This window comes from Sus scrofa, chromosome 13 (genome assembly GCF_054392235.1).
Source record: "Sus scrofa isolate SSC_HxYL_T2T_F1_AM1 chromosome 13, Sscrofa_HxYL_maternal_Yorkshire_Landrace_v2.0, whole genome shotgun sequence".
NCBI lineage: Eukaryota > Metazoa > Chordata > Mammalia > Artiodactyla > Suidae > Sus > Sus scrofa.
In genome coordinates this window covers 106,834,769-106,859,173 of record NC_139395.1, presented here as the reverse complement: position 1 = coordinate 106,859,173, position 24,405 = coordinate 106,834,769, and the positions used below count along the sequence as shown (strand labels likewise).

Sequence of the window (24,405 nt, the reverse complement as noted above, 5' to 3'; positions counted from 1 at the left end):
AAAACTAAAAACAAAAACATATACCCTTTCACAGGAGGTATGCCTTATCTCTAGATCTTACTTAGGGTATAATGTATTGACCTAAATGTCTATGTTTGTAAACAAAATGTAACTTCTACCATTAAGTCTCCATCTAAAAGAACCTAGAAAAGGGAAATATTAAAAGAGCAAAACTAAGAAAAATTGAAAGAAAATGAAATCAAGTTATTTGAATTTTCAAGTAGACAAAGTATTAATGAAAGACAAGATATGATGCGTCATTAAGTAAAATAAGAACTAGAGGGAGTTCCTGCTGTGGTGCGGCAGGTTAAGGATCCAGCCTTGTCGTTGCAGCAGCTCAGGTCAGTGCAGTGGATTAGGATCTGGCAAGGTCACATCTGCATCTTGGATTCGATCCCTGGCCCAGGGCCCAGGAACTTCCATATGCCACAGATGCAGAAAAAAACAAAAAAAGATGGACGGGTTGGATACACATTTTCATTTCACTTGAAATAATATATTTAACTAATACAAATTTTTATTTCCACCTGGAAATGTAAAACTTTTATACTTAAAAATATAAAATGGCAAAGATGATAATATCAAATAAACTATGATAAGAATAAAATAAGAATTTATGGGAAAAAAGGAAATCATTTCAAAACTAAACTACATGGAATTTTTCAAAATTTCCTAGTGATGAATGATATTTATGTTACAAGTGTTACTCCAAGATATAAAAAATCATGGTTTATTACCTGGTTTCTTTTACTAATAATTTTAAAATTATTTGCTCTTGACCAGAGCAAAACTGAAAGGAAAATATTAGCACTAGTGTATTTTGAAAATAGACAGAGCTGAAACTAAATCGTAGGAAATAGTTTGGAAAAGTTTTAAATAAAGTGTTGGAAAATATTTTAGAAAATAGAATTTCATTTCTAACCTGTTAAGAATGACTTAGGGAAAAACATACTGTTTTAAGTCAACACATTATTTGAAAAAAACAAAAACAAAAACAAAACAGTAAGCAAAATCAGGTTCTGTCTTTGAATATGCAAAGAAAGCGTTGGATGATGTGCTCACCTATCTCAATAAAATCATAAGATTTTGGAGGGCAATGTGTGAGAAAGCCCACTCATATACTTAAGGGATCTTCCTTACCTTCAGGCCTCACTGAGCAAGGCCTTATTCTGAAGGCTTGTGTAAGGTCAGCTGTTCCTGGTTTGACCTTTGGTTTAAGTGGCCGAGTTTGGAAAAGTCAGCCCAACAATCAGAAGCCAACACATATATCATGGTTTCCTATGAAGTTAAGGATGGTGTCATTGATTCAATTTTAAATCAGAAGTCCAGAGCAAGAAGGGGACCCTCTGTGGGAGAGAGACTGGGTTCCCAATGGCTGTTACCTTCCTATTCTCATGAGCTCTTGCTCTGTACAGCTCTTGCCCTTGGCTTTCTACAAGCCATTCTGCATACTCTAATAATCCTCTCCCTCATTTCTTCCCCACTAATGGCTCTACTATTTAGTAGGCTTGAATGTGTGTGTGTGTTGTTGTTTTTTCTTTTACTTTAAATCAAAAGAGCCCAAACTAAACAGAATGGATACAAATTAATCATTACATATTTGAAATGCTTAACACATAAGAGCAGATTAAATATTTGTGGAATAAATAAAGTAAAAACAGAAGGTTTGTAGAGTTCCCACTGGTGCAGTAGGTTAAGAATCCAACTGAATTTGTTATTTGTGGACTTATTAATGATGGTCATTCTGTCTGGTGTGAGGTGGTATCCTGTGGTAGTTTTGATTTGCATTTCTCTAAAAACCAGTGATGTTGAGCATTTTTTCATGTGCTTGTTGGCCATCTGTGTATCTTCCTTGGAGAAATGTCTATTCAGGTCCTTTGCCCATTTTTCAATTGGGTTGTTGGCTTTTTTGCTGTTGAGTTGTGTAAGTTGTTTGTATATTTTAGAGATTAAGCCCTTGTCAGTTGTATCATTTGAAACTATTTTTTCCCATTCTGTAAGTTGTCTTTTTGGTTTGCTTTGCTGTGCAAAACTTGTCAGTTTGATTAGGTCCCATTGGTTTATTTTTGCTTTTATTTCTTTTGGTTTGGGAGACTGACCTGAGAAAACATTTGCAAGGCTGATGTCAGAGAATGTTTTGCCTATGTTCTCTTCCAGGAGTTTGATGGTGTCTTGCCTTATATTTAAGTCTTTCAGCCATTTTGAGTTTATTTTTGTGCATGGCGTGAGGGTGTGTTCTAGTTTCATTGACTTGCATGCAGCACTATTCACAATAGCCAAGACATGGAAACAATCCAAGTGTTCATTGACAGATGATTGGATTAGGAAGATGAGGTATATATGCACAATGGAATACTACTCAGCCATAAAAAAGAATGAAATGCCATTTGCAGCAACATGGATGGAACTAGAGACTCTCATACTGAGTGAAGTAAATCAGAAAGAGAAAGACAAATACCATATGATATCACTTATATCTGGAATCTAATATACAGCACAAATGAAACTTTCCACAGAAAAGAAAATCATGGACATGGAGAACAGACTTGTGGTTGCCGAGGGGAAGGGGGAGGGGGAGGGAGTGGGATGGATGGGGTGCTTGGGGTTAATAGATGCAGACTACTGCCTTTGGAATGGATAAGCAATGAGATCTTGCTGTGTAGCACTGGGAACTATGTCTGGTCACTTACGATGGAGCCTGATAATGTGAGAAAAAAGAATGTATACATGTATGTGTAACTGGGTCACCATGCTGTACAGTTGAAAATTGACAGAACACTGTAAACCAGCTATAATGGAAAAAAATGAAAACAATTATATAAAAACAAAACAAAACAAAAGAATCCAACTGCAGTGTCATGGATCACTACAGAAGTGCCATTTTAACCCCTGGCTGGGCTTAGTGAGTTAAGGATCTGGCCTTGTCACAGCTACAGCTCAGATTCAATCCCTCGCCTGGGAACTTTCATATGTCATAAAAAAAGTAAATAAATAAAATAAAATAGAACACTAATTAAAATTCCAATGAGGAAATAATTCATCATTTCAGACATGTTTTTAAAATGATAAAAATATGCAGAATGATTAACTTTGATTTATATCATATTCAGTAATACATTATAGCTAGCCAAATATTATATTTTTTTGGCCACACCAATAGCATTTAGAAGTTCCCAGGGCAGGGGTCGATTGAACCTGGGCCACAACAGAGACCAGAGCCACAGCAGTGACAATGCTGGATCCTTAACCACTAGGCCACCAGGGCACTCCAGCAAACATTTTTAAAAGAGTTTGTTAATTTTGCTTTTATGAAACAACTCTAAAAGCTTTGGACTGAACATAAATTACACCACATAGTTACAGCAGTTTCAATTTATAAAAAAATTTTAAACATTGGTGAAATCAATTATCTGAGCACTGATATATATTCTATTAAATAAAATGAAGATAAAACTATGACTTTCTCCACTCTTCTTAGTGGTAGGGGGAGGACCTTTGTATTTGGAACGCTGTTATTTATGTAAAAAGTCTACACATTGGATTTCAAAATACAAAGTTAGACTCCTTAATATCATATTTTCAAAGCTCATTTTTATTATAGATTCAATATATTGTTATACAGAAATAATGGATGTTCTCTTCATAAAAGTTGAAATGTTATTTGTGAAGACTGTAATACAGACCTGTTTGAGTATATTCACTTCCTATTTTTCATTCCATGAATTAATCCAGGAAGTACTTTGTTTTTAAGTACAAACACTGTAATAGGCACTGTAATAGGAAACAAATGAAAAGTAGGTGAACTACTTCTAAGAAAAAAGAATGAAACTGTCATTATAAATAAGTAAAGTTCTTACTGGAAAATTAAAGGAAGCAAATATGTTTTTGAATTGAATTGAGCCTTGGAGAATGAAATGGACTACATTCAGCCAAATGATGTGAATTGACTAAAGTCCTGATATAATTTGGGCATAACTTATTTTGTCACATTTTATCATTTGTTTCTAGAAATGGAATTATAAGTTGATTGGTGGTAGACTTTGGAGGCAAACAAAAAATGGATCTTAAACACTCAATTGATAAAACTAAGGATAAAACAAGCAAACAAAACTTAAGTAAATTTGGAAACAACAGCACATTCCAAACTCCTTATTTTTGCCAAAGCTTACTCTATTTAACTTATATCCATCCCTAAGTTGCTCTGACTCTTATTAATAGCTTGTGCACATTAACAGTCAACTGACTTGGAGCAAAAACAGTGGGAGAGAAGGTGTGAGACCACAGCATCTCAGTATAAAGGAATGATAAGGACAGGTGCAGAGGAGTTCCTACTGTGACTCAGTGGGTTAAGAACCTGACATAGTATCCACATGGATTTGAGGGTTTTTTTGTTTTTGTTTTTTTGAGAGGGATTTTTTTAAAATTTTTTTTCTATACGATTTTTATTTTTTCCATTATATCTGGTTTACAGTGTTCTGTCAATTTTCTACTGTACAGCATGGTGACCCAGTCACACATACATATATACATTCTTTTTTCTCACATTATCATGCTCCATCATAAGTGACTAGATATAGTTCCCAGTGCTACACAGCAGGATCTCATTGCTTATCCATTCCAAAGGCAATAGTCTGCATCTATTAACCCCAAATTTCCAGACCATACCACTCAACCCTCCCCCACCCCCTACCTTGGCAACCACAAGTCTGTTCTCCATGTCCATGATTTTCTTTTCTGTGGAAACGTTCATTTGTGCCATATATGACATTCCAGATATTAATGATATCATACGATATTTGTCTTTCTCTTTCTGATTTACTTCACTTAGTAGACATTTCTCCAAAAAAAAATATGCAGATGGCCAACAAGCACGTGAAAAAATGCTCAACATCACTGGTTTTTAGAGAAATTCAAATCAAAACTACTATGAGATACCACCTCACACCAGTCAGAAAGATTCCAGTTTGATCCCTGGCCTCCCTCAGTGGGTTAAGGATCTGGCCTTGTAGTGAGCTACAGTGTAGATCACAGTCACGGCTGGGATCTGGCATTGTTGTAGCTATGGCTGTGGCCAGCAGGTGCAGCTCCCATTTGACCCCTAACTCAGGAACTTCCATATGCCGCGAGTGCGGCTGTTAAAAAAAAAAAAAAAAAAAAGAAAAAGAAAAAGAAAAAAAGACAGGTGCAGAGCATGGAGTCTTTGGAGGATGCAGAACCTGGTGTGCTGAACATACCCCCCGTCCAATCTTGGGAGGCCTGATAGTCTAAGCTGAGTCATCTTGGAGCTGGATATGAAATTCATATTTTTCTCTATGAAGTATGTATAAAGTTTAGGGTCTGAACCATCATCATTCTTGGCCTCATCATACTTGGTTCTCACCCTTTGTTTCCCAAGTATGGAACTCTTCCTGGTGGTTTAAGGGGATACCCTTCCATCTGCTCACAAACTGAGAGAGACTCATCCCCTTTTCAGTTAACTTTCAACCTTTTGGAATACAATGAAAGGAAAGCTTAATATTTTAAAGAATACTAAAACTTAACATTCTTTAACACTTACTATTACCCTTTTTAAAAGGGGCCATGAAGCCTCAGACTCAGAGCACTTACAGGCAAGAATATTCACATAGTATTTATTAGTATTCTATGTTCACTGCATTTATGAAAGGTGATACTGGTTTCCTACTTATGTTATAATATAAAGTTTCCTTCTTAAGAATCAATGTATTTAATTTACAAATAGCTAACTACTAAGAAACATGAAGAAAATTAATAGTATGGTTTTCACAGAGATAACGGCAAAGTCACCAGACTGTTACACAAACTAGTAAAGTGTTGAGCCACTGTACTGAGCTGGGGGAGAATCTGAGAAGGTGTGCTATAAATCTAACAGGGACCATCTGAAGTTCCAGAACAGATTTATAAGCCCTTTCTCTCCATGTACCTTTGTAGGGGGAGAAGAACTTTTCCTCTACACTTCTAGATTCCTCTGCTGCTCTAAGTATTACGCTGACACGCGACATATTAACAGAACAAAGTTTAATAACATTTATACATAGGAAAGACCCAGAAGAACTGAGTAATTCAGTAAAATGGCTGAAACTCTCCCCTTAAATACCATCTGCAGGAGCTCCCGCTGTGGCTCAACAGGATTAGCTGCATCTTGGGAGCGCTGGACATGGGTTTGATCCCCAGTCCAGCACAGTGGATTAAGGATCCAGCATCTCCCCAGCTGTGGCTTGGGTCACAACTGTGGCTTGGAACTGATCCCTGGCCTGGGGGTTCCATATGCCGCAAAGTGGCTAAAAAAGAAAACAAAAAAGCCAACTGCAGACAAAAGAGGATGTTGGGCACTGTGGTTTGGGACTTCACAGGGGAGAATGACAATTCACATGGAACCGGAAAAGCAAATGTTTGGTAAATAAATGTTTGCTGGGCCCTGAAGAGACAATGCGATGAAGAGTGGACTCTGATATTTAGGCCCTCCTGAGTTTCTTCCACCACACCTGGCCTATATTCTTTGCAGATCTCCCTGCCAATAGCTCTATTCCAGGAACAAGCCTGCTATCTAAATTCTTTTAAGGCAGTTAGGGAGAAAGTCAAAGTTTCTTCCTGACTCTTTTGGACCTTGGTTATTTTTAGCCTGAAAAAGTTGGCATGCCAGACACATTCTGGGTGGCAAGGTTGCAAGTTTTGCTCCCCTACACCTTCAACTCGGTTTATGAAACAGCATTCTAAGTTGATGTTGGGCAATCATGTTCATGATAGATGGCTTCAGGAAAGCAAAGCCAGCTGTTGCTTTTAACCTGTGTGCTATGAAAGCTGGGGCAGAGATGTTTGCTTTCTCTTCTATTTGTGTTAGCACCATAATAAAATATGCCTTCTACTGCTGTTTGCCTTTGACCTTGAGGTCAGTAGCATCTTTTCCACAAAGTTGCTCAAGCTGGTTATTTTCCCATTATTGGTAATAGAAGAAGGGATAGATCCAGCTTAAATGTGTGGTTTTTGCTTTCATCTGAATTTTTGTTTTGATTTTAACTGCATTTGATAAGGAATGAATATATAAAGCTGTAAAGAATCTTCTTTAGGATTAAAATAAATTCTCTTTATGAAGAAATATGCATTGCTTTTTAAAATTAGAGCCATACTTTCATAATTAATTAGAAGTATAGGAGTTCCCATCGTGGCAAAGCAGAAACGAATCTGACTAGGAACAATAAGGTTGCGCGTTCGATCCCTGGCTCACTCACTGGGTTGAGGATCCGGCGTTGCCATGAGCTATAGTGTAGGTCGCAGACATGGCTCAGATACCGCGTTGCTGTGGCTGTAGTGTAGGCCAGCAGCTGTAGCTCTGATTTGACCCCTAGCCTGGGAAACTCCATATGCTTCAGGTATGGCCCTAAAAACCAAAAAAAAAAAAAAAAGAAAAAGAAAAAGTATAGCCCTTCCATTCTAAATAATATAGAAAAACATATACGTGACTAAGAAAGTAGTTAAGTTTAGAATATGTTTTATAATATAATGCTTATTCAATTACAAATTTTAAATTAGTTTTCATTGTTTGATAAAATTTTAACCATTAAATATTTTGGTAACAGACTCATGATTGTGTTATACTCAAATTACCAGACCAAACTAAATAAAACTCAAATAATCAGACCGGGAAAGTAACATCAACATAGTAATTAAATAGTTTGGTAGTTAATTACATTGACTTTAAAAAATAAGAAATACTGTATTTGATGAGTTTTGAAAACTGCTCTTTTTAATGATCTAAACAAATTTGAGGATCTTGAAGTATTGCTTAGTAGAGACAAAATTTGAACCTATCACATTTTTGGGGGAGGCACACCCACGGCATGTGGAAGTTCTGGGCCAGGGATCGAACCTGAGCCACAGCTGCAATCCAAGCCGCTGCAGTGATAATATCAGATCCTTAACCCACTGTGCCACAAGAGAACTCCTGAATCTTATCATTTTTGTTTGTATATGGTGTTAGTTATAAACAAACACATGCCAGAAGCCCAATAAATATTATTCTTTTTATTTACCACCTATTTCCTTCCATCTAGAATTACTGCAACTGATGAGTCCAAACTCTCTGAACCATCTTTTCCTTTGGAATACGTTCATTTTGAACCTGATAACAATCAGGTGGTCATCTAAATTATCCACAATTTGCATGTATGTTTATATTACCATAATTATGAAAACAAAATACTGGAGCACTTGTGCACACTTAAAAATAGATATGTAGACCTCAGGTTGAAAAAGTACCGACCAGCTCCTATACTGATTTCACAGGCAAGGAAGTTAGGTCCAGATAGGTAAGGAGGCCTTGTTCAGGGTTACCAAAGAGTTACAAGCAGAAATCTTAATAAAAAAATTGTGTGCACACATGTGAATGTGTGTACATATAATATAGTTTGTGCCTACCTAGCTTTCCTTTCCTTTCAATCTTGAAATAACATACTGCCCCTTTTCCTAAAAGGTTATGGTCATTTTGAAACCTTAGACATTATTTGGGGAAATGTCACTGCAATTAATGATAATAGTTGTGTTTATTCTTTCCTTTATTCACTTAAGAATCCACTTACCCATTAAAAACAAGGAAAGCTAAAAACAATTGCCCCATAAAAACAAAACAAAGACAAATCTCATAAATCATAGAAGAACACTTAGTAAACTAAAGGATAAAATGAAAGATATGGAATAACAAACTACATCATGCTTAATATTAGTAATATTGTAGTTGAGACTACCTGTTTAGCCAAAATTTAAAAACCTATACTACAATGTTGATATGGACCTATTACTTACCAAAATATGCCAGGAGATAGTTATCACTGGACACCTTTTAAAACTAAAAACATTGGCATTTATTTATTTATTTATTTAAATTGGCATTTAAAGTTTAGGCAAACCAAGGAAATATGATAGCATCAGCAATGAAGTCCACTTCTGGCTTGTCATATCTCCATCAGAGAGATTTCTAAGGACAAACATCTACCATATTATTTAATGTACCTCTTCCTCTCTCAGACAGTAAAAACACGGTTTATTTTGTAAGAAAGTGATAAAGATACGCTTTTGAAATCTATTCACAGGACATTGAATGAAGGCCAAAAAACCCTCAGCCAAAAATACCAGCTTCCTATGGCATTTTTTGACAATTTCTTCAAAGATGAAATTTCTACAACATTTGTAAAAATAAAAATCTTAAAATTACTGAAACGTGTGTATAGTTTATATAGTATTTTTATCTTAGAAATAATTTTAGGAATTAAAGGAAATATCTTCCTTCAATTTATTCAAAGATGTTGGTTTTGAGGCGTATTTTTCTAGTTTTAAATAATTTTTGTATGCTACACTGATCAGGCTGAGACTTTTTTTCTAAACCACTTTAAGAGATATAAAACTTCGTCAATTGGACATATATAATAAGATTATTACTTAACTTTGCCATTTTAGCTTATGCTGGGCAACAGCTTCCTGGAGACCACAAGGGGGCAGACTAAGAACAAATTAAAAAAATAATGCACAATCTGTATGTAGCCTCATTCTGGTGAAATGTCTCTTTCAGGCTGAATGAATCTGGTTTTAATTTCCTTTTACTGAATTTTATCTTCTTTTCTTCTGATTGTGAAAGCAGTTTCACTATTTCTTTGCAAATACTGAAAACCTGAGCACTAAAATTCTAAATTCATTTGGTTGACCATACATCATGTATCTCTTATTTTCTTCTAAAAGATAGATAGAAGAAGAGCTGTGTTGAAGTCACAAATCATTCCGGAGGAATAAATTTTCATAATTTTCATTTCATTACTTTCCACTAATCAATTTTCTTTATGATATTTTATTTTAAAATATGGAATAGTATTAGCCATAACTAATGCCTTTGTTTTCATACCAATTATATAGATTAGTATTTTCATAAGAAATGTCTTGGGTACTCTTGTATTTCTGTTACACTTAGTTTCATATTTTGACTGAATCTTTTAAATACCCCTCTATACTTACTTTAAGGTCATTAGAGTAGTTGGGAAAAATATTTTCTAACAAGCTATTTTTTTTTTTTTTCAGGGAGGTATTATATTTGCGGTTGTTCTTCTATCTAGAAATGTTAACTATTGTGTAACAATTAATGGGGCTAAAACATTGAAAACCATGCTTAATCCTTAATAATTAACTGAATGCTCATGAAGAATGAATGCACGGTTAGAATGAAGAAAAGAGTTTCAATGAAGTCAACCTTGTGATCTATTATAAATTAGTGAGATTTAGCTAATGTGTTAATCTATGTTATTTCTAAATTCAACTGGATTTAAAAGCGGAACTTATCTAATACCGACATACTTCAATATATTAAAGGGAGGTTTTTCATTTAAATTATTATAGATAAAATATGAAGTTTCCTTTTCACTTAGTCCCTGTCTTTAATTCCAAATTACTGCTTGAGATCTAGCCCATGTATAATGCCTCCTACACTCCAAGTAGTCACAATTAAATCTCATTGTCTATTCTTTTGCTTGAGATTTTAAAAATATATACATTGAATTTGGCATTTAATTCAGAAAATAAATATTTAAAAAGTTATAAAATTGTGGTTATATCTCTAAATATATACCACACATCTCAACGTAGAGATAAAGAGAATGAAAGAGCAACTGAAAAGAACTGTTCATAGCTGAAAGGCCAACACATATGTCATCCTGCTGAATGGATTCCCCACCCTCCATAAATGGGAAGAAGGATTTGAAAAAGAGGAAAATGCCACTTCTAAACTTCAGGTCTTTCACAGGCATAGAATTTTAAAGCCCATGACAAAAGTTGATAATGGTCATGGCATAGAATTGGTCACTTTTTAGGGAAGAAGAGATTTTTAAAAAATTTATTATAGTTAATTTACAATGTTGTTAATTTCTGCTGTATAGAAAAGTGACCCAGTTATACATATATATACTTTTTTTCACATTATCCTCCATCATGTTCCATCACAAGTGATTAGATATATTTCCCTGTGCTATACAGCAGGATCTCATTGCTTATCTACTCCAAATGCAATAGTTTGCATCTACTAACCCAAAAGGGAAGAAAAGATTTCCAGGCAGCATAATTTTGGAGACTGTCAGGAGCAGAAAGATATAGCTTTCAGCTTTTGTAGCACTAAGTTCCTTTTTGGATGGCATGATCTCAACTGGTATGCCCAGCTTAACCTAACACAACATTGTAAATCAACTATACTTCAATAAAACTTTTTTAAAAAGACAAAAATATATTCTCTAAATATTCTGATAAATCCTCTTTGAAGTCCTTTTAAAAAATAAATTAAAATAGAAAAAAAAAAAAATCACCCAGAGAGCTTGTGTATAGGGAGAACTGGGATCTACCCAGAGTTTCTGATTGAATAGGTCTGGTTTGAGACCACAGTCTTTGCATTTCCAGCAAATTCCAAGTGGCACTGATACTCTCGATCCAACAATCACACATCAGTGATTGCGGATTTCTTTCTTTTTTTTTTTTTTTTTCCAAATTTAGTGTGAATTAAAAATCATCTGAGACTATACTTTAAAAAAATATATAGTGTAATATAACCCTGAGTTTTCTTTCCAGAAGCCCAGCACATGATTCCAAGCAAAGAACATTTTGAAATAAAACCATTCTGGTGACAGAGAAAGAGAAATATATCAGCAACTTGAATTGGTAATTACGAGGTTTTTTTTGTACAGTGGAGAAAGGGGAAGAACCATACTATCAAGAGACTTCAAGTTTCCCTTCAGCAGTCTTGACCCTTGGCCTGAATTTTGAAGAACCCATAGGAGCTTGCATTTCTAAAAATTTGCTCAGTGATCCTGATACTCCTGGTCCAAGAATTACATCAGTAACTATTGATTTCAAAGTTTCTTTAAATTTAGCACGAATATGAATCACTCGATAGAGTTCTTTTAAAGAATAAGTTTTAGGGTATCATCATGTAGATCTTTCACTCCCCAAGAAGCTCAAATGATTCCAAAGAAACATTTTGATAGAAAACCAATCTGGTGACAGAGAAAGATAAATATATTAACTACTTCAGTTGATAACTACAGAGAAGGATTTTGCTGTTCAGTGGAAGGGGTGGAGGAGGTATATTGTCAATCTTCAGAAGACTTGACACTTGCCCTGAATTTGGAAGAACAGCAGTCTCCAGGGAAGAGGGCAGTTGTGGGAAGGCATTTCCAAGCAAGAGAAGCAGTGCTTTGGAGAGCCACATCATCTCATGGCTTGACATCGTCCCTGGAGAGCAGAATGGCAGGGAAGCTGGCGAGAGAACTGAGGTCATGAGGAGTCTAGGCTGCCAAGCCAAACACTTTGATTATTGCTCTGAAAGGCTGGGGAGGCATGTCAGGTTTACTCACATCTGTACAGTGCATGACATGCTGTTCAAGATCACAGTGCAGTGCATGGACCACTGTGACACTAGTTGGGAAAAGAATGAGGAGTCAACTATCCCAACGGAGACCATGCAGCCTGGTAAGCTGCAAGAAAATAAAAACTAGGAGAGTGTCTCTGAGGAATGTATAAGGACATACATAGGAATTTCAAGAGGAAGGGAGCAATCACTTCTGTCAATACAAAAATGTGATATGGAAAAGTGTCTGTCTACTACAAACCTGTGGCTCACACCAGCCACTTTCCCTGTCTTCCTCTTCCCTTTCCTGAAGTTTCAAGCATAAGAGTGAAGTCAAACTTTTTTTTTCTTCTGACATAGGAAAGTCAGAAGACTTTATTACTATCTCCTAGTATCTCCTAGGATATTACTATCTCATATTACTATCACCTAGGAAACTAAAATATTACTGATAATTCTCAAGGATTCTGCGTATATCCAGTGAAACTCAGAAGAGAAGCAAAATGAATATTCCACTCTATGTTGGCAATATCAAAGGAAAGGATGCTTTAGAATAAAAGATTTCTTGATAGAAATAAATAAATAAATAATAAAATATCATCTGCTTAAGCTGCACCCCAAGCTATTAATCTGATTCTCTGGGGGCAAGACACAAGCACCAGCATTTGGAAAGCTCTCTAAGAGATTTGAATGTGCAGGAGTGCGAAGAGATACCACTGCCTTAGAGAGAGAGTAATGCTCCTCAGTCACAAAGAGAAGTCCAACACTATTGAAATTATTTTATTTCTCAGTGTTAATGAATATGACTAATAGGGAACTTCAAATGTGTTGGATCTTACATTAGGAGACAGAAAACTTAGACTATCCTAGGTGGCTATCATGGAGCTAAAGGAGTACAAAGATATAAATATAGGTATGTGAGGTGTTTTATAAATATAAATACATATAATATATAATATGTACCTATATAATATATATAAATAATACACATGTAAATATATAACATTATATATTTGTCTTAAATATAAAAATATGTGTTTATAAAATATAAAATATATGTGACCATATGTACACTCAAGTTCTCATGACTCTATGAGGTACATGTTAATATTAGTTTGTATTTTGCAGAGATGGAGAAGGAGGAAATAGAGATTTTATGGGTTCTCCAGGTCACATGGCTAGTAAACGGAAGGGCTGGAAATCAACACCAGACAGCCCAGCTTCAAAGCCTATCCCATCAATTCCTTAAGGTTATGGAAAGCTACTCTTCCCTTCCTTCCTTAGGGAGGGCAGTGGGAGAGGAGGAATCAGTATAAAACTGTTAACTACTTTGGTCATCTCAGGCAAGTCTCAAGGTTCCTGGCTCTATCCTAAAGCCCCACAGCTCCATTGTGGATAGTGATATAAAAGGAAATAGAGAAATAACGAGGAAGCTAGGAAGGACAAATAATGTCAAGAAAGTTTTGTTGTTTTTTGGTTTTTGTTTATTTTTTAAGATAAGTGAAAAAGAAATATATCTGTGTGTTTATTAACAAGTATCTATTATAATGATTGGGGGGGATTGATGATGCAGGATTAAAAGACAAGCACTCCTTAAGTAATGCCCTTGAGAAAAGAGAATGGGACCTAGTGCACAAAAAGAGAAAAACAATACATACCTGAAAGTGAGAATCTTTATTTCATCTGTAGTAATAGGAACTGAGAAAGACTATATGGGCGAGGTTACTGTGGAGTGAGAACTTGTGGAAATTTGCATCTGTTCTCTCAGTAAAAACAGCCTGATAACTAGCTGAGATAAAGGATGGTACAGGAAGTGCGGGAGATTTGAGTAGTTAAAAAGAAGACTCAACTGACTAGAAAACTTCAATATGAGTGCTAGGAATCATTAAGACACACACGAAGTTTGTAATCTTGATTAAAGTGGGGAATTTTAGCATACTTTTTTGTTTTTCTTCAACCATATTCAGCTTCATAGGTTGATGTGCAGAGTAAGCAGAGATATTATTCAGGTTGGGGTTATGATTGTTGGATAATTAAGAGAAGGAAACGACAAAAAGTTAAGGAATCCCCCCCATCCTTAATTCTTTGCTAATGTGAATAATGCTAATATGAACAGAGCTGCACCAGTCTTTTTTTATGTACTAAATTACATAAGTAGAATAATAAAGTACATTGTAAGCAGGTTAATTTTTTCAAACATAGAAATTATGAACATCCTACCTGTTGAGTAACTGCTGCAGCTAAATTCCCTCCTGCACTGTCTCCAGAGACACCAATTCTCAGGGTTCAAGACGTATTTTGCAAGAAACTTTTTGTGTAAGAACCACCTTAAGGCATTATATACATCTTCAAATTCAAATGGGAAATGACACTTAGGTGCTAATCTATAGTTGTGGAGAGAAAACATGGTTTTCATGTCGCTTATATTTTTACTTTTTATTAAAGCATAATATACATGCTGGATATGCACATATCTTAAGTGTCCAACTCTTTTAGTTTCTAAACTGAACACAGCCATATAACCAGCACACATACCATGAAATAGAACATTGCGAGTACCCCGCAAGCCCTTCCTTAAGCATTATTCCAGTTACTTTTCCCAATCCCTCAAGTATGCATTAGCCTTACATATATGTAGTATGAGAAAAAAAAGTTGTTCTGCTTCTTGAAACTCTTCAGTAGCTACATTACACAGGGAATTAAAACAAAACTTGCTTTTGCTGCCCACAGACCACTATTTATTTAACATCTTCAAACTAAATTATAACTTTCCCATGAATCCCAAATATCACATAGGATTTCTTGAACCCTGTTGATATTTTCCAGCTGGGACTTTTGCTTTTGTTGTTGGTTCTGCCAGAAAAAGATGTCCTCAACACTTAGGATGGCTGTTTCTTTTTCATTATTCTGGTCTCTTGTCACGAGACATGTTTCTACAATATTTTCTTAGCCTCTTTGCTGAAAACTCCATCTTGTCCTGCTTTACCCCATCTTCCTGCTTGGAAAACAGTCGCAGTGCTGGTAAATGACTTAAGCTTAAGAACAAAGACCTAAAGATGTAAGTTATTCATAGGGTCCGCTGAATGAGGACATAATGCATTGGTCTAGGCATGCCAGACCTGTGCAGATTGGCACGCTGTTTGCACAGCATGATACATCCTTTTAAGAATAAAAGAAAGAGGCACCTCATGGCCCCAAGGGGTTTATGAGGGGTCGTTAGCAGGGTATGCATTAGCAAGGAGAACCGAGGTGCAAACCTAGGCATGCCCCGGTTGCTGCAGATGGTCTGCAGAAGCACAATGGTGATTCTCTAGATGCTATGCATAGATAGCTGATTAGCTTCCTCAAATGCTAATGATTGTTAAATGCCTAAAGGTCAGAATAAAAGCTTAATCAGCAACTGGCTAAGTGACTTTTAAAATAACTTAAAAAACTCTATATCTTACACCTATGACCCCCTCTTTACTTGGCGTAATCCTCAAGAGCACAATAAAATCAGTGAGGTTTCTTGAGGAGGCACTCTTGGTCCCTGAGACCTTGAGTCTGCCAGTTCCCACCTTTACTTAAGATAAATGTCTCTGTGTCTTGTTTTATGTTAACTTTTTTCCTTAAGTTTCACAGCACCCATTCTTCAGCCCCATCCTGCTGAGCTTGCCTCCGAAGTCTCTGAGATGTTTCCTCTTCAGAGAGGCTTTCTCTGACCATACAGCCCCACCCCTGCCATCTGTCCGAATCACTATCCTAGTGAGTAATAGGAAACTTGGGCAAGTTCTGTCCTTTCCTCCTCCTTCAAGGCACTTCCTATGATCTTAAATTATTCATTCATTTGACACTAATTTTTTATTTTTTTCCACCAAGAGTATGTAAGCTCTGTGAGGGCAGACTCCTTGTTTTTCTGATGGAATTTAACAAAGAGTTCAATGGCTGAATAAAGGAGAAGTAATAGATCAGTCTCTAGAAAGAGGTATTTTTAAATGAAGGGAACAAAATAATCTAGGAAGCAATAGGCAACCACCCTCAAGGAGCAGGAGAGAGCCCTTTTTGCAGGCCATCATCAGAGCTGCTCTAGCAGGGAGCCAGTTGCCATGACACTGTTGAGTCCTCTCTTCCTTCCAACTCTGCATATCATGTCTCCTGGTTAACCATGGGTACATGCCCACCAGCCTCCTTACAGAGTATTTCCTTGAGAATTTCCTTACATGCCTTAGTATACATTCTGGATACCCAAATGATTGCATAACAGTCTATAATTAACACAGTCATATGTTCTCTGATTTGTAGATGAAATTAAATACCAAGAAACATCTAGGGTAAGAATTTCAAACAACTGTCACTCTCTTGACATCAAAGCAACCTAAACAATGCATTTTTAGGAAAAGCTACTCAAATGCCTCCTTGCTTATTTATCTTGATTTTTAAAATAATTTTTCTGGTAAATGAACTAGAAAGCAAACAAACAAAGAAGAAATATTTCTAAGCAGTAAATTTCTAACAGAAAGGATGCAGCACTTATTTTTTTAAAAGTGAATCAATCAATCAAACTTCTCCAGATCAAATGGTTGCATATACACATCTAAATTCACAAAATTCAAAATTTACCAAATGTGCTGTAGTTTTCGCTTATGTATTCACCCATGTCATTTTCCATGGCTCCATGAAATTATCTGGAAGAGATATGTAAACATAATATGCTAAAAGGATCCCCGTGTTTAAAAACTATAATGATTTTCTCCTCCATGATATAGTTCCCATCCTCCTCTGTCTTCAGAAACACTGAAAGTAAATGTAGTTGATATGCCAGAATAGTACATTGCATAGTCAATATGCTTCAACTCCACCTAGACAGAAGCTATATCTTACTTTTTGACTATAGAGTTGCTCACCTAAGTTTAAGAGTTGGCATAGTAAGGTTTAAATTTCACTGGCCATCTAGAAATAATCATGTTGAGTACAAGCTTAAGGTTTAGTGAGTAAAAGGAAACTTGGGAAAGTTCTGTCAACTATCATGCTATTACTTGTATTCCAGCAAACAAAACATGTATTGAGCAATAACTTGGAGAAAAAAATCTTTTAATGGTAATAAAGTAGTTCATAGAAAATATACAGGCTGCAGAATCTTTGTTCTAAAGTAAGTTATCATAGAATATGGAAAAACAAATATTTTTAGAAGGAGAGTATAGTTAGTTAGTATAGATAGTTATCTCTGTCCCTACAGAATTTACATTATCTTGCAAGAAACAATAATGTTGCTAATTAAGTCTGATGTTTTTTTGAGAGGGGAGTCATAGAAATAATAACAATAGTAATGATAACAGTAATGATGAACATTTATTAATCATCTACTCTGTGATCCAGGGCCTATGTTGGTGATTTTTTTTTTTTTTTTTTTTTTTTTTGCATTTAGTGTAGCTTTCTTTTCTTCCTTTTTTTAAATTTAGGTATAGTTGATTTACCTTATGTTAATAATTTACATATAAATCAGTCCAAAGAAGAAATCTATGAGACCAGCATTATTGTTTTCCCATCAATGAGTAAAATGAGTTTTTAGAAGGTTAAAAAACTGGGCAAGGTCGTATATCAAATATTGGAGCCAGAAAAATCTAGGTGGTTAAGGATGTACATAGAAAACTTTTTAAAACTTCTAACATTTTTTTACTCAAATATTCTTGAAATATGTACACACACACACACATATTTGGAAATCAGGAAGAAAATAATAATAAATCACTTCTCTACATTGCGGAGATCACTACATTGACACATTAGTGTATTTCCTACCTACTGTATCTTTTTTCTATATACATACATCTTTTCTGCCTGAAACCTGGAGATAACCATTCTTCAAGAAGTCCTGGTTTCCTTTAACAGGGAATGAAAATAGAGAAAAAAAGTTGGCACATGCTCATTGATGGTAGGCTATTTTAATATACAGAGGTAAAAATTACAGATTAAAAAATATACGTGTTTATAATGACTGTAAATTTAACACTACAGGATTGTTTTTAATTTCTTTATTTTTATAACTCCATATAGTTTTTCAAGTAAGAATTTTATTTTCATTTTATATTACTGAAATCTTGTTTCTTATTTTGGTAAAATTAGAAAACACTGACATGCAAAAAGAGAAAAATAAAAAACTCTAAAGTACTACATGGAGTATTACTGCTTTGAAAGCATCATACTAAAAGAACAATTAAACTTTGATAGGTATTTTTGATATTTTGTATGCATTCATTTTGGGCATAATAACAATATTATTTTAAAAATTGCAGCAAACCAGTGATCACCCAGCAACCTGGCTTGATGACATTTCTATTTGTGCACATCCTGGATTATGGTTGTTTGAACACTCAGTAATTTAGGATTTGCTTTACTCTCTTGTGATGTTTTTCTTCCTGTGATGATGTTTACTACCCTGAAATAGTTTGAATTTGTTTCACATGTCATTGAACCTCCCTAGGAATTATGTTTTTACCATTTGAGGAAATCACCTGGGGTCTTTCCTTTAAGGAACACGCCAGAAATCTTGGTTTCTTCAGGTAAACAAAGTTATCAGTAGTACTATTAATTATAGCTAACATCATTGACACAATGTAGTTTTCTCATTTAATTCTCCTCACAAGCACTGATGAATTGACACTATCCACATATTAAAAATGAGGAAATTGTTACACCAAGAGTTTAATTAACTCACCAAAGCACACAGCTAATTATCTTGTTCTACCATAATATTTTCTTATTACTAATGAGTAATCTACTTCTTACATGTGAATAAATGAATGAAATCTTCTTGTTTTTTTTTTTTTTTTTTTTTTTTTTGCTATTTCTTGGGCTGCTCCAGCGGCATATGGAGGAGGTTCCCAGGCTAGGGGTCCAATTGAAGCTGTAGCCACCGGCCTACGCCAGAGCCACAGCAACGAGGGATCTGAGCCGCGTCTGCAACCGGCTCATGGCAACACCGGATCGTTAACCCACTGAGCAAGGGCAGGGACCGAACCTGCAACCTCATGGTTCCTAGTCAGATTTGTTAACCACTGCGCCACGATGGGAACTCCCTGAATAAATGAAATCTTTGCTCACCTTCACCCTGTTTTCTTTTTGGAGCAAGAGAGCCTGGACTTGCATTTGGTTTATCGCCCATTACCTGCATATCTTTATTATCCTGAAAACTTTATTGCTGATAATTATTTCATATTCACTTTACACTGAAATTGTCTCGAAATATTAATAATGACGTTATACAATTAATAAACTCACCTACAGATGATTTATATTTCTTTTTAGTACTTTCTACCTTAAATTCATCCACTTGTCTCAAGTACTCAATAAAGTCACTAGAAATTCATTCTTTGTGTAATGTTACCAATATGATATATGATTAGGTTCAACTGTTTCCATTTGTGTTCCAATTTGTGGCAATCTTTTATATTTAAGTTATTTTTATAATAGTTAGCAATATAATACTGTATCTTTGATTATAGGCCACCTTCTATACTTCTCTCTGTAATGCTAGGGTTGGGTTTCTGCAGACTGTTTCCAAACTCCCTTGTCCTCTGGATACTGGTTAGTTTCTACCAACAGTAGCACTAACAGGGGACTGAAAGATGGGTAAGAAGAAAGGAAACTCCTCTTCCTACTTCTGGTTTCTTCTGGCAGTCTTCTAATAGCCAAAGAAAGACATATAAGCTCTAGCACCTTTCTGAACTCCCAGCAAGAAAAAGACCACAAACTGCTAAAGGTTTAAGGATCTGTGGTATCAGTATCTGCCATGGAGCAACTCTGAGAGGTCTGAGCACCAAGGTGTGCAACTGCTCTTCTACACACCTGGGTTCTGATTATGCCCTCCTCCTTTGAGTTCACGCAGACCTCAGAGTGATGGCTACTTTGTGGAGTTAGAAATCTCTGGGATTCAATTTTTTTGTTTAAACTTCCGATGCTTGTATAAACACCTATCCAAATCAAATTCCCTCTGACTGATATACTTAGCATCATTTCAGTTTCTTATCTGGACTTTGATAATACAAATAAGTAAACATTTTGCATATACGTTTGTCAAAATTATATCAATCTTTTTTCCATGTGTCTTTAATCTCTTCTTTCAAAGCAGTTACAACAAAAGACAACAAAAAATATAAACTTCCTAATGTTGCTTTCAAAATTTACTCACCAAAAGTGCTGACATAATGTGGAGTACAAATTCTCCAGGTATCCATAGGTCTTCAAGTAAGCCAGAAGCAGCTGGTTAGAAGCAGACTTTGCTCTTTTTCTTGGTCTGTAACTATGATGAATTTAATGTTGATTTTTTTTTTATCCAGGGCATTTCAATGAAGAGCAAGGTTTTAACTAAGGGAATATAAAAACGTAACTGTAGGGTTTATTACTGTAGATTTTCCATTCTGTGAAAATATAAAAACATTACTGCAGGGTTCCTGCTCAAGAAAACAGCCATCTATTTGTCAGTTATAACTAGTATCCTAATTTTCCTTTCTTTTCAATTTTGTGTAATTATAATCTATGAAAACACTGTAAACAAAGGGGAGTATTTTAAATGCTTTTGTTTTACACACACACACACACTTAAATAGAAATGGGCCTGGACAATGATATGGATATGGATTCAATATATAGATAGGATATATAGATAGGCTATGTATAACAGGGTAAACATAGTTGCAGATAATGTCACATATAGGTGCATGCATGTGTACAGTAGACAGCCTCACTGTTAGGCTAATGTCCTTAGATTCATGCTGGTTGTTGAAGAAAGCCTGTCCATAAATCCTTACTATGAGGGCCTTTCCACAGGAAAGCTAACAACATGATGACTAGCTTCATTAGAATGAAAAACACAGACTGAGTAAGACTACCAGGAAAGGGGAAGTCAGTCTTTTACAATCTAGTCTTGAAAGAGCCATCCCCTCCCTCTTGCCCTATTCTATACCTAAAAGGGAAAACACTAAATCCAGTTCATATAAAGAGAGGAGATAACATATGTCTGTGAAGAGTAGGTGATGGGGAAATCATTTTACACACTATCTACCACTAAGTGGATGATATTTTTTGGTCACGCCTGCAGCATGTGGAAGTTCCCAGGCCACGGAGTGAACCCACACCACAGCAGTGACCCAAGCCAGAGCAGTTGCAATGTTGGATCCTTAACCACTAGGCCACTGGGGAACTCTCAAGTACATAATTTAAAAAACACAAAGTACTAACACTGGTATTAAAAAAATAAGGTTTTATAGTCCTATACCTATTGCAGAAATTAAATCCAAAATCTTCTTGCAAAGAAAACCGTAGTACCAAATGGCTTTGATTTTGAGTTCTTTCAAACACTTAAGGAAGGCATATTATGAATCCTACATAAACTTTCTCACAAAATGGTGCTCCTCCTCATTTTAAGAGATCAGCATTATAGCAATACTAAAGCAGAAAGGGTATATTACAATGAAAGGAGAAATACACCAAAATGTTCTTAATGGACATAGATAAAAATCTTGAGCAAAATATTAGCAAATTACTCATATAGAAAAAGTAGTATTTTAAAATGTTTCATTTTCTGCAGAGGAAATAGAGCAAAATGTGACATTCTGGTATGATAGTGACTGTCTCAACCTAGACAACTCAAGATTTTTAGAGAGGTGCTGTAGGAAAATGTGATTTTTCTTGGAAAACCACTATGAGGAGAATTTTCAGCAAAAAACTACCAGATCTTAAAGAAAGGTGGCCTAATGAAAATATTAACTGAGCTTTCTCTATTTTGACTACACATAATTATATTTAGTTGTTTTTTTCTAAAAACTTACATTTTTCAAATTGTACCTTTTAAAAAAGTTTTAATTTTTCATATATATTTATTTATTTATTTATTTATTTATTTTTGCTTTTTAGGGCCACACCTGTGGCATATGGAAGTTCCCAGGCTAGGGGTCGAATAGGAGCTACAGCTGCTGGCCTACACCACAGCCACAGCAATACAGGATCTGAGCTGCATCTGCGACCTTTACCAGGGCTCATGGCAATGCTGGATCCTTAACACACTGAGCAAGGCCAGGAATTGAACCCACCACCTCATGGTTCCTAGTTGGATTTGTTTCCGCTTCACCGCAATGGGAACTCCTTCATGCAATTTTTAAAGGTTACACTCTATTTATGATTACAAAATATTGGTTATCTTCCCCATGTTGTATAATATATCTTTATAGCCTAACTTTCACCCAGTAGTTTGCACCTTCCACTTCCTGGCCTCTATATTGCCCTCCCCCTACTGATAATTACTAGTTTGTTCTCTACATCTGTGAGTCTGCTTCTTTTTTGTTTTATTCACTACTTTGTTGTATTTGTTAGATTCTAAATATAAATATCATACAGTATTTGTCTTTTTCTGTACTTTAAAATATGTAGATTTATTTTAAATACATATGTTAACATTTTAAAATATGCAACCAAGTGGAAGGCTTGTCTAGGAGAGGTGGAGTAGGGATATTCGTCTTTATTTTATTACTTTTCAGAGTAGCTTCTGCTGACATTTTATGCTCTCCAGAAAAATTAGAAGCCCAGATTATATCAGGTAATTGCAACATGTAGAAATGAAGGAGGGTACACACCTGGAGGCTGTTGGAAGTAACTATGATTAAATTATCAGTGACGAACAAGTCAAAAGGAAAAGCATAGAACAAACTGGAATAACAAAGCTGAGCAAGAAATCATCACACTTCAAAAGCTAATAGGGAAGTTCCCATTGTAGCTCAGCTGAAATGAACTTGACCAGTATCCATGAGGACACAGGTTCAATCCATGGCCCCACTCAGTGGGTTAAGGGTTCTAGCATTGCCGTGAGCTGTGGTGTAGGTCATAAAAGCGGCTTAGATCTGTTATTGCTGTGGCTATTGTGTAGGCCAGCGGCTATAGCTCCTGGGGACTTCCACATGTTGCAGGCGCAGCTCTAAAAAGACAAAAGACCAAAAAAAAAAAAAAAAAAAATGCTAATAATAAGGAGGCTCCAGAGGCTTTACATGCTGTGGGACAGCTGTGGGGGGTGGGGGGAGTCTATCAAAGATTTTATCAAAATAAATAGGCTTGGGAGTTCATGCCATGACACAGTGGGTTAAGAATCCAACTACAGCAGCTCTGGTTGCTGCAGAGGTGTGGGTTCGATCCAGGGCCAACACAGTGGGTTAAAGCATCCAGCACTGCTGCAGCTGCAGCATAGGTCCCAGCTGTGGTTTGGATTCAATCCCTGGCTTGGGAACTTACATACGCATGCTGCGGGTGCAGCCACACCAAAAAACAAAACAAAACAAAACAAAAACAAAAACAAAAAAAACGGCTTGGCAGTTTGGCAGTGGATTGAATGGAATGATACAGTGCTAGTCTTATGGGGAGCACTTATGCCAAATGAGAGCACTTATGCCATATTCTTTGTTGTGCATTTTTATACTGGCTGCTAGAACTTTTGATTAATGCTTTCTCCTTTTCTTCAGCAGAGGGCAAAGAAGTCATGATGGGCAGTTGAAAAAAAGGTGGGGCTGAATTTACACAGGCATTTAGTGACTGGCTTGTACCCTGAATGCTTATGGAGTACAATTGAGTCTCTAATTTGAATAAAATATTTTCCTTAAAAAAATAAGAAAAAGTAATATATACAAAGTATTGCATGCTATTGTGGAACTCATCTCTGAAGAACAAAAACTGATTAACCTTATAGATTAAACAACTAGATAAACCAAATAAAGAAACCATATTATTTGTGGTTTATCCATAAATAATATTAGACAAAAAACATCCATATTAGACAAAATTCAACTCTCTCTCTTTTTTTTTTTTTTTTTGTCTCAAAGTCACCAAGCAAACTTGAAGTAGAAGAGAATATACACATTTGGTAAGAAGCAATCCTATTATGTAGACGTGATATCAAACAAAACATCAAAATAGCTAAAATCTGAATACTTTTCCACTAACATTGGAAACACAGAAGTATCCATTCTCACTACTTTTTTCCCCCATTAATGTTATAC

General features: G+C 35.7%; 1 protein-coding gene across 1 annotated transcript in view; it reads right to left on the bottom strand.

Moving 5' to 3' along the window:
* The window catches only part of LOC146397537 (uncharacterized), a 462,781-nt gene that overhangs the window by 17,965 nt on the left and 420,411 nt on the right, over nucleotides 1–24,405 (bottom strand). The window contains exon 2 of the mRNA XM_084990069.1: nucleotides 1,141–1,278. Within this exon, the coding sequence (XP_084846195.1) occupies nucleotides 1,165–1,278 (114 nt within the window). The 3' untranslated portion in view covers nucleotides 1,141–1,164. The remainder of the gene's footprint in view (nucleotides 1–1,140; nucleotides 1,279–24,405) is intronic.